Below are 11,456 nucleotides of genomic sequence, written 5' to 3' on the forward strand. Positions count from 1 at the left end.
CTTCGCAGCAAACTCGCAACAAACAATAGGACTGCATACTAAATTGCTCAGCCCTGCCGGCCTACTAAATAACCCAAATAGACAACCACATGTGTTCACGTACAAATTGAATTCCAATAAATAATAATAATAATAAATTATTTCCATGAAAAATTAACTATGGTGCTTTCAAACATCCATTTGGCTGAGCAGCCTATAATCTCTTTAAACAGTTTCATCGAATAAAAAAAAAAGTTTACATGGGAGCAGCACGGGCCCAAAAAAAAATGTAGGCAAATAAATATAATTAGCAGATCAAAATGATGGAAATTGTATTATTTCCACTAGAAGGAAAAATAACATATTAAAATAAATAAAAGAAAATTTAAGTAACAGTTTCTATGGCTATGTTTTTGTACCAACAATACAAATCTACAAAGCTTTCGACATCATAACTCTAGTCTGGCACCGCTAAGCAAGCTCCTTAACTATCAACAGGAACAAACCCTTCTATTGCCACATGCAGACTTCCCCTATGACTTTGCTATGTCCAAAAATTGCTTGCATGATGGCTACACTAAGTTCAAAAATTTATATACCATCTGTCCAACAAAGGAAAACGCTAACCAAGATCTTCTCAGCTACTTTGGAGAATCCCCAGAAATCAATTGGTTTTCCAAATTTAAGAGGGTCATTATGTGAGATCGATCATGCTGAGCCCCCCTGGAACAACCATTGTATTCTCCATATTTTACACATGCACAAGACTTTCATCATCAAGAGCCAACAACCACTTTGTGACCTAACAGTCAGAAAATTGAGCAACCATTTGTTCTGCAAACAGCCAAATAAGCACAACTTAGCATGTTCAACGTTAAGGAATATGATACTTGTCTAGAGAAATGGGGAAATCAAAATAATTTCGACTACTGCTTGAAAAAATGAGGAGAAGCTTTCACTAATAAAACAGAATGCACAAAATATATTTGAACTGATGGAGAAAAGAGATGAATGAAGATTCATAGGGTTCAGTGAGTAATATCATGAAAAGGTAACGTCAAGTTAGTTCTCACCTCCTCCTAAAAGCTGTATGGAGTCACCTTCCCTGAACCACTCTGTAGTTAAGGACCAGATCTTCAGGTTTCTTCCATATGTAAGCTCTTACTGTGGCCAAGCTCATGTCTGGGGACAGGACCTAGAAAATGTAGAATAATTAGGCAGGAGGACTAGGCATCTCTACTTCTCTAGGAATAGCCTTGGTTTTGGGGTTCAACTTACATGAGTTGACTAAGACAACTGAAGTACAAGTATGGCAAAAAAATGGAAAATGAAATGGGGAAAAAAAATATCAGTCTTTCATCTGCCAGAGTGGCACACTTGAGAAAGTGAAAAACAAAAAATAATCAAGAGAATCCATTTGAGAGAAGAAAGTATGCTAGACAGTTCTGAAGTGTTAACATACTTGACCATACTACATATAAACTTGGGGGGTTATTATATTGTTTCTGTTGCACAGGAGAAAGTCTTTGCAATTGTTGACCTTGCTTTCATTTGACATTATTAATTGCTGAAAACCTTGTTAAGGCCACTGTAAGTTGCCTGGGTTGAAATCCAACTCAATTTGTCATACAAGTACACTGTTTCTCCTAGACTATCTGCATGTGTTTTGCAAATCTACACCGTTATTGTATAATTTGATGGCTAATTATTCTTGCACACTGAAGGGCTCCTTGTATCTATAACACTTTTCGAGAGCATCCCAAATAGAAAAACAAATATCCAATTACCTGATTGTTGCACAAAATCTCTATGGAAGGCCTCAGCTTTTGCCAAGGCTTCAGTCCGGGTCGATAGGATCCATCTCCAACAGTGGAATGCTGTAACTGTCCTCCACCAAGTCCAGGAGCAAAAGTTACATCAGGATTATCCAGCGGTTTATCAAGGACCATCTTTTCTATGACATAATTGACAACCTACATAAACATATCAGTGGACCATGGTGGGTCATAGTGTATTCTTCTATCAATCATGCAAAAGGACAATCACACAGCACAAATGACTTTCAAAAGTGTGGCCAAAGCATAAGGTGCACAAGATCACGGTCACATAATTTGTACTAGTCAACTGAAATATGATACCATTAGAGTTTACTATTTGAGTTCCAAATAATATGTTCCAGAAATAAATGTGCTATGTTTGCAATTCATTTCACGTCCTTCTCTATATTCATGAATTCTCCTTATGATGAGTTCTAAACTTCTTATATCTAACAAGATCATTGGACAACGTTGCTTACTGTCATTAGTTTGTTCTTTGTTGCCTCTTGCCTTTTGCATTACACCATCCTTGAGAACATTCCATTCTTTTGAAGAAATGACAGAAAGAATGAAAAGAAAAGAAGAAAAGAAAAGGAGGGAAAAAAACAGAAGAAGCAAGGGGTGGAGCAAGAAGTATATTTAAAGCTCTCTAGAATATAGAAAGAAGTTATTTTTTCAAAGAAAGTTGACACATATCTAATGCATTCACATGGATATAACCACATGCAACTACACAATTTACCTCCTTGGTTTCTAGTCGGCAGTATAACTTCAGATCATAAAACATTTGAAGATGCAAACATTAGGGAGGGGGATGCAAACAGTAGGCATGTACGAGCTCCATCAAGTTATTAACTGAGGAAATACTTTACATACAATTAGTTGCATGAATGCAAGCCATACATGCATCATAAACATCTACATTTGAAACATCATAGTCCACACTGACCGGCATTGTCTAAGCTTGTATTTTTCCTAAGGTCCTTATAAGGAGGACATTACCCCCATCTCAAAACGACGTGGGATTCAACAAGCTCTATTGAGCTCTATGGACCACAAAAGTCCCTGTTTAACTAATTTGATAGTAGATCATTTTTACCACTTCCATCTACATTGCTTTTGGTCTATCTCCACTGCTAATGTCCTATTTCTCGAACCCGCTCATTTCCACATGCACATATTATTTTGAGAGAAAAAATTTATACCTCAGATAAATGCATCTTATGAGATAGATTTATTAGGAGATTAATGATTAACAATTTATGATCTTCATCAATGTCACTGAAAATGCCATATTAAAAATTTGGGTAGAAAATCTCATAGGCCAAATTGTATTCATAAGTCCCATAAAATATATGTGAAGAACACATAAATTGTAACTGATCTCTTTATAATCAAATGCTTCTGGCAAACATTCACAATATATTCTTTCCTCGAGTTACCAAATTAAACTTACTTTATGTATTCTCAGTATGCGGGGTGCACTTAGCTTGCCTTGTGTGAGGATCTGGACCGCTGAACCTTCACAAGGATGCAGATAAAAGCTGCACCTGGAGAAATTCAATTATTTAAAGTATAAGCACAAGAACATGTGCATTGTTCAATGCAAATGCAAGTCCAAACATAGAAAGTTCAAAGTAAAGCCGGATAAGTTCAAAGAATAAGAATCATAATGGCCTTTAATAGATTGATAATTTCACATGAGCATGCTTCTTTAAGTCTGTCTCACAAGTCAATAGTAATTCAGTGAAACACACACATATATGAGACGAGTACAACAAAGTCAAGAGGGTACTTGGTATTTTCTCTTGGAGGGAGGCGATTATTCAATACACAATCTAAACACCACCAAGGGAAGTCCTTTTCATCCTCAGTTCCATCTAAATCAGTAACCTTCTTTCTCCATGGGCCTCCTTGAGAGCCTTCAGTGATAATTGAAGGAGGGGAATTTATTGAAAATTCGAACGGAGGATAAACCATGGAGTCATTTTCCGCTCCACCATCTACCTCAATTCTGGAACGAGCAAGGCTTCTGGGAGTAATATCTTTTCCAGATAAAACATCCCCATTAGCTGAAGATTGGGATCCATGTCTTTGCCTTCTTTTAGCCAACCAATGAGCCAATAGACCTTTAAGGGTTTCACGAGCTAGATTAACCTGCAGATCATGGGTCAAAGCAGTACTTGAATCAGTTAATAATATACTAATACACTTAACGGTAAGCAATCTGGTTTCATAATTAAGTACAACACTTAGAAGCTCAATTACCAAAGTAGAAGGTCCTTTTCCATATAGTACAGGCACTAACTTGAGATTTAGTTAATAATCTACCTTATCATCTTCAGGTTTTCCAGCTATGTTAAGGTCTGCAGAATACATCTCTGCAGAAAAGCACTGGGGTGTGTCCAAATGAATGGAGAGGCTCCCAAGCCTTGTATCCACAGTAAACCACCCAGGGATGCTTACCTAGATCAGCAAGAGCATCAAATTAAAATTCACAAAAGCTCCCATATGAAAAGCAGTGTGGGAAAAAAAATCATCATGCGTACCATTTCAAACAATTGCTCCTTTTTCTCTTCAAATGACACCTGTCAAAAAGATAGAATTAGAAGTACGAATTATTCTGCAATACACCAACCTTGAAAGCTGCCACATAAAAGTGTACGCTTCACATCATGAATGAACCACATCGTCAGGGGTACACCAGTAAAAAATAGAATCATATATTCACATAAAAAAGCACAAAAGGAAAGATATGCAACCTTTCCATAGTCCTCAACTACAACACCCCTTGTGATCTCCCATAGCTTCACAGAACCAGTAGTATCCTACAAGCAGGTGTAATTATAAGTTTCCTAGAACTCTGGTTGCACATAATACATTGATGTTAAAACATGCTTACCTTTGTCAGAACGTGCCTTCTATTATTTAAAATTTCATGCTGCACTATTGCTGAAGTTCCAGGAATGCTTAAGGTTGGTTCTTTGTAGACAGGAACCTACAAAAGTCAAATTATTTACCAAATAAGGAAGAAAGTTTGTCCACCATTAGAGAGAGAGAGAGAGAATCTATTTAAAAATCTTTCAGATACTCCAAATCAAAGCATCATCAACAGAAATGAGAAGTGACAAAAAGTTGGCACATGAATATGCAGATATCATGAAATGATGTATTAACGTAATTGATAGAGGCATTCTTGCCACCACATGCCTTGGTGGAAGTGAGAAAAGACATTTTGATAAAATATACAGCATCAAACATCAAGAAACATAAAGAATTATCCAAAGATTTACTTGCCCCAAAAATTAATAATTTATGAAGGATACAATAAGAATTACTTACTGGGGTGGATCCTTCTAAAGAAACCCTTGCCCTCGAAAATGATAGGTTTCCAGCTAAAAATGAACCACCTCTTTGAAAGACCTTTTGAGGATTGCGTCCTTCAGCAGGCCATCTATGAACCGAAGAATCTGTTGTTGCAACCCATATGCTATCATCATGAAGTGCCAACTGCAAAATAGGATGTTCCTTCGTGCAAAGCAAAAGACTCTCTCTTGTTGCCAAGTCTGTCAAGTACAACTGAAGGTATAAACAGAATTGGGCATCAAAATTTTTGAGCAACAAAGCAAAATAGTAAAAGAAAATACAAGAAAAAAGTAGAAAGATTTAAATGGCCCAATTTGCAAGAAAAAAGTACTTACAGAAAGATCCCTCCCACCACTATAAACATGTCCAAATGTTGGGGTGCTGGCAAGCGCCCAGACAGAATCTGTATGCACAGCATATGAATGCACACAACGCTGCTGACCAAGGTCCCATAGTCTATAAGGAAATTCATAAATAATTAAAAGCAAGTTCTTATAAATTTTAATGGCCAAAGTGGGGCACATATAATAACATCCAGGGAAAATGGATGGGAGGGAGAGGTCCTAAAACATCTACCTGATCATAGAATCAGAGGATCCAGATAAGCAAAACCTGCAACAATGAAATTTCAAAATTCAGTTGCTAACTTAAATAGAACTACAAAGAACATAATAAGCCATGCAATTAAGTTAGCAGTTACTAACTTAAATAGAACTACAAAGAACATAATAAGCCATGCAGTTAAGTTAGCTAACTGATAAGCAATTGGTTAAGAAAAGATCCAGCTGCAACCTCACAAGAATAATTTGAATATAATTTCAGTTGAGAGCATTCCTAATAGCAGGCAGAAGGAAAAGAAAAGGATGTATGCACAAACTATATTCTGAGTAGCATCTTCCTTCCTATTGTCGCCAGGTTTGCCTGTTTGAGATGAGGACTTCATTTTATGAAATGCTAAGACTTTGTTCTACTTGGGTGTCAAGGTCTCTGTACATTGTGTTGACCAGGGACCATCATTAGTTGGAATAATTGGTTATTGTTTCATGAAAAATTCTTCACTAGGTTAGGGCTTTCTGTTTGACGAGATCAGACAGATGTTTAGCAACAAAGGAAGCTAATTTGTTGGTCGTCTGCTTTTCTTTCTTTCCTTGTCCAATAGATTCCCTCCCTTTCTCATTTTCTTTCTACAATTTCATTAACCAGATCCACCTTGTCCCTACTTTTGCCTGCTTCCTCACATCCCTTCTGCCCTTGTCTTCTAATTGTTACAAGTAGTGAAAGTTTGAAATTTTGGTCCAGTTGGCTTGTGCAGATCCTTTAAGCCAACTAATTAACTAAAGCAGGAAACCAATATCAAACTTCACCTTATAATTCAGCTAAAAGAAATATATTTTTCATTTTTTGGTGGTCAGTATCAAATAGAGCATCCAACCTTGGAATCTAAAGAATTTTCTGCATTTAGGTTTCATTCAACCACATCACTTTGACAACTGCAAGCTTAAGAAAACAAAAACAACACATGTTTTTGAATGTTCTACTGTTGTTATTAATTCTATATTAATTTGTTTACCAATAAGCATCATCTCTATAAAAATAGATAAATAAACCTTGTTCTCCATTATCCAGAAAATGAGCAACCAGAAACACTAGATTGCATTACATTCACCAAAAATCCATCCACCATATAACTCATATCTCATGCGTATTGGCTTTATCTTGCTTCAGCGACAATGACAGTGAAGCCCACTCCATTCCTTGCCCTTCCTTCACCAGCGACCCACCCCTCACCGGCTCACCAACAACATTTCCATTATATTTACAAGTACATTGGTTAAACACACATTCTTTTACATGTCAAGTACAGGTCTTATTGACACTTAAAGTGCTTCTCATACAGTTTATAGGCTTTTTCACAATGATAAAAGTGTTGTTGTAAATTGTGTTATTGATATCATAGTGAGTTGTCTACTATCTAGATGGAAAAGCTTCTCAATCAGCCGAACCAACACTACCCCCAACCCCAGATTTCAATTCGATTACACTGCCTTAGCATACAGAAGAACCTCACTACGCCACCACCCCCAAAAATTTGTTTAACCATATAAAAAAAGCCCAAAGAACTAAAATAAAAATGATGCAGACCCATTCAACAAACCTGCCAGTAGAATCCAAAAGCAAAGCCCTAATATTATCAGTGTGCCCTCTTAGCTTCATAGTCTTTGAACCGGTTCTTGAATCCCAAACACGCACAACCTATACGAGTAGGACATTATATAAATTGCTCTTACTCATAATAAGCCAGAATCCTTTTAACCATTATGATCAAAACCACAAAATCTGTCCAAGAGAATCTCCATAAATGATTTATTATAGTCCCAAGACAAAACACATTAATCACTGTACTATCAGAATATACCTTCTCAGTTCCTCCAGAGACAAGAATAGTTCCGCTATCATTCATTGCCAATGCATAAACTGACTCCTTATGGCCTTTGGCAGCAATGGGGACATACCCATGAGACTGAGTTGTATGAGCAGATATGTTGTTGCTTGAGCTAATGGTGCGTAAACTTGTCATTGGCAATTGATTGCCAGAACCATTGACACCATTTGAACAATCCTCTTCCATTGTGTCATTTGACTTTGAGACTGGAGCAAGTGCAGCTTCAAGATCCCATATGAAAACCTCCCCACCAAGGCCACCAGAGGCAACAATATTGCTCTAAAATGCATGACACTAGAAGAGGATCAGAAAAATGACTTTTGACAATATATAGGATCACACTAATCATGCCTACCCACATGATTCTACAAATTAAGCATGAAACTTAGATGGCAGGATGCACTGGACAGAACCTTTCATTCATGCAATTAATAAAATACATAAGAATATCACAAGAAAATTACATTTTTTTCTGCTGCAGCAAGACAAGTAACATAGTCAGAGTGTTGTCGGAGAGTCCTGGTACAAACTCCATCAGACAAGCAATTCCAGGTCTGATAAATCACAACAGAAGATAAAAAAAACCACACCAAACAACAAAGGAACAACCATAACTAACAGGTAAAGCCACCAAAAATATGAAAGTTGATGGACCTTGAGAGTGGTGTCTGAAGAGCAAGAGACAAGTGTACTACCACCAACAAGGACAGCATCATTTACCTACATAACAAAAATTATCCATTATATTGTATCCCAAGCACTAATATATATGTAAATTATGCATGTAACAAAAAGAATACAATTCAATACTAATCTTCCAAAAAGATAAGGAGCTTTACAGTATCATATTAGATATTTGTCTCAATAAAAAGAGAAGGCTTTCACATGAAACTCTTTTTCTCTATTTCGTTTTTTGGGGACAGCGAGGGGAGGGGGTTAGATTGGGGTGTGGAAGTGGGATGTTCATTTGATAGTAAACCACAATATTCATATTAATTGCAAAACATCAACACCTATTGCTCCCTTCAAAGTCCTACACATTAGTGAGAAACAAAAAAGAGCTGAACAGACATCAACAGCAATGATTAACCAGCAACAGACCCTCGTTAGTTGTCAAATATAATAATGAAAAAAGATGCCACAAGGGAAATGAAGGTACCCAATCAACATGTGATTCAAATGTAGCAGAGTGTGAGGCAGAATCCTCAGTCAATGCCCATCTCTTCAGTGTGCCATCACGACTCCCAGTGAAGAGGTGATCACTCCCATCAGATACAGGTGACTTTAACACAGCCAAGCAATTTATGCCAGCACAATGCTGCTAAGAAACAACCAAAAACATTCAATGTTAGGAATATCACACCACTGATGGTCAAAAAATGCTACTCAATCTTAAACAAATAAAAAAATAAAGAAGCACAATGTTAAAGAGATGAGGCTGCATAATTACACTCAAGTAACATTGGTCGCAAAATAATAGATGGAGCTCATCCTTTGCATGTTGTAATAATTATTGACTTAGACTCCCTCAAACTTCCAACACAAGCAGCCGAAACTTAAAAAGTTTTCTACCGAACCCAAAACATACTTCACAGTTTACCATCTAACTATAGCTTAAAGTGACTCAATAAAGCCAAGCAAATGCAATGCACTCTAGTTGTTTATTTCTGACCCGTAAAATCATATATAAGTCAGGAAATTGACAACATTGCCTCCTGATGTGGAGTGGCTTAGCACATTCCCTTGTAGAAGGGAGATCATAGGCTCCAGCTCTGAATTGACTCCAAACGATAGAGCAAGCAAAGATGAGGGGACCTATATTACTATTATTAACTATTCACAACAAATATACCATAATCAATTTAAATATTCCACATGTACAAGCTTCTTCATCTAAATTGCTGAAAGGCATGTATACTTCATAAACATACAAGTGAAGTAATATACAGAGAATAGATTATATCATATGGTTTAGCAGTATTACCATATCATAACTAGCAAGAGAAGCATTGAACTACAAAAATAAAATTTTTACATAAGAAGTTCACAAACTGAAGAGGGTACAAAGTTCACAAACTGAAGAGAGTACAAAAACATGAACACTACATATCTCAATCACGCAACTTAAGTACTTCTGTACCACATCAAATAGAAAAATGCTGACTAACCAAATAACTACAAGGCTAGTTCACCTTAGTATCATCAGCATCACCCAGCTCACTTGCATATCTCAATCATGCAACTTAAGTACTTCTGTACCACATCAAATAGAAAAATGCTGACTACCAAATAACTACAAGGCTAGTTCACCTTTGTATCATCAGCATCACTCAGCACATAAGTAAGCCTCTTCTCTTTCCGTGCACGAACAGAATTGGAATTGTTCCCTGCACTACCCACACGGTGCATTGCAATAATCCCTAATATAATATAAAAAAGCAATCAGTTAATAGTAAAACTGGAGTTACAGCCAGTTAGAATCCAATGGCATAAAAGTTGTTAATAATATGCACCAACTAAAACCATTTATATACTACTTTCCCAATAAGTGATCAACAATTCACAGCTTCCAATTAGAGGAACTGAGGAACCCAACCAGTACTTCTACATTTCTTAACAAAATGCAACAGAATCAAACCAAAGGATTATAAGTGCTAAACTGAGCTATATTTTCTTTTGCTATCACAACTTGATTTTGTAACAAGCGATCAAGTCCAAAAACTGGCCCGCATGACAAAAATTCAAAATTGTAAAGAGCAGATAAAAAGAAAATAACTAACCATCATCACCAACACTGCAAGTTACCCCACTTCATCTATGCATACACGTTCACGACTTCCAAACACTAAATATCAACTCTAAACATATAATTAATGGCATAACCAACACACCAGATTACTGGCCTCGCCAAAGGAGAAAAAAAACGGGGTTATGTTATAATAAAAGTAACGACCCATTAATGACTACTTCAGATGCGAAAATAAAAAAGTAATGATCAGTTATTAGAGAATTCTGCACAACGTAGCAAAATCCTTCATAATCTCCAACTGGTCTCTATTGATTAAAATTGTCTTATCCAATGAACAATTCGTTGAGAAACAAATTAGAGGTGAAAAATTAAGATTGATAACGATAAAATCGGGGAAACGAAAAGCGATCCAAACCCTAAAAATAACTTAAGTAAAAAAAAAAAAAATCAACTGATTGCACAAACTCAGTCAAAAGAAAGAAGGGAGGAAATGCAAATATATATATATAGGAGATCGATTGAAGCTTAAATGATCGCATAGAGAAAAAAGAATAGAAATGAATAAGGGGGAGAATTGTGCAGCAACTTACAGGGAAGTGATGGAATTGGAAGGAGAGAGTGAGGAATCTGAGAGTGTTTGACTGAAGAGATTGAGAGTTGAAAAAACCCTAGAGATTGTGATTGTATATTTGCTTCGTTCTGTTTGATTATTCTTACAGTTTCACATAGCAGAGAGAAGAGAGGAAATGAAGAGGACGAGTGGGAGAAGAACTCAAGAAAGGAGAGATTTGGGAACAAAAATCATACACAGACCCTCTCTCTCTCTAAAACTGAACCGGAAAGTGAAGGTCAAAGCCCAAAGCTAAGCCTAAACTGTGAACTCCGCATCTGTCATATTTTTTCAACCAGCGACGACGTCGTGCATGTAAATGCCTAAAAAATTATAATAAAAAATGCCATCTAATTTTGTATATAAACACATTATTATTTAATATTGATTTTTTTATCAAATTAATTATTGTATTTTTTTTATTTTTATCATTATAAAAATCAGCTTGTATAAGGCAGATTCATATTTATATCATTTTGTACTGTAATGCAA

The 11,456-nt window shown here is 36.3% G+C and overlaps 1 protein-coding gene across 4 annotated transcripts; it reads right to left on the bottom strand.

Moving 5' to 3' along the window:
- Positions 1-253: 253 nt before the first annotated feature.
- Positions 254-11,229, bottom strand: LOC110620017 (WD repeat-containing protein 48). 4 transcript variants are annotated; one of them, XM_043958850.1, is made up of 20 exons: positions 10,945-11,228; positions 10,386-10,503; positions 9,916-10,025; positions 8,765-8,923; positions 8,260-8,325; positions 8,070-8,159; positions 7,579-7,884; positions 7,318-7,415; positions 5,739-5,774; positions 5,498-5,618; positions 5,139-5,375; positions 4,699-4,794; positions 4,559-4,624; positions 4,346-4,384; positions 4,128-4,262; positions 3,592-3,953; positions 3,253-3,346; positions 1,767-1,952; positions 1,053-1,174; positions 254-813 (listed from the first exon to the last, which is right to left on the bottom strand). In XM_043958850.1, the coding sequence occupies exons 3-19, from the start codon at positions 10,012-10,014 to the stop codon at positions 1,076-1,078; spliced, it is 2,289 nt and encodes a 762-aa protein (XP_043814785.1). In that variant the 5' UTR covers positions 10,015-10,025; positions 10,386-10,503; positions 10,945-11,228; the 3' UTR covers positions 254-813; positions 1,053-1,075. The 4 variants fall into 4 exon arrangements, with proteins under 4 accessions (XP_043814785.1, XP_021619259.1, XP_021619258.1 ...); XM_021763567.2 differs by lacking the exon at positions 10,386-10,503 and having other exon boundaries at positions 1,767-1,862; positions 10,945-11,229; XM_021763566.2 differs by lacking the exon at positions 10,386-10,503 and having other exon boundaries at positions 1,056-1,174; positions 10,945-11,227.
- Positions 11,230-11,456: the final 227 nt, after the last annotated feature.

This window comes from Manihot esculenta, chromosome 8 (assembly GCF_001659605.2).
Source record: "Manihot esculenta cultivar AM560-2 chromosome 8, M.esculenta_v8, whole genome shotgun sequence".
NCBI lineage: Eukaryota > Viridiplantae > Streptophyta > Magnoliopsida > Malpighiales > Euphorbiaceae > Manihot > Manihot esculenta.

Excerpts from the sequence above, each read along its gene's own strand:
- LOC110620017 (XM_043958850.1), bottom strand. The coding sequence starts at position 10,014 with ATGCACCGTGTGGGTAGTGCAGGGAACAATTCCAATTCTGTTCGTGCA. Across the intron at positions 4,625-4,698 it reads GAAGGCACGTTCTGACAAAG|GATACTACTGGTTCTGTGAA; the intron begins GTAAGCATGTTT and ends ACCTGCTTGTAG. Across the intron at positions 3,347-3,591 it reads CCTCCAAGAGAAAATACCAA|GTGCAGCTTTTATCTGCATC; the intron begins GTACCCTCTTGA and ends GAATTTCTCCAG.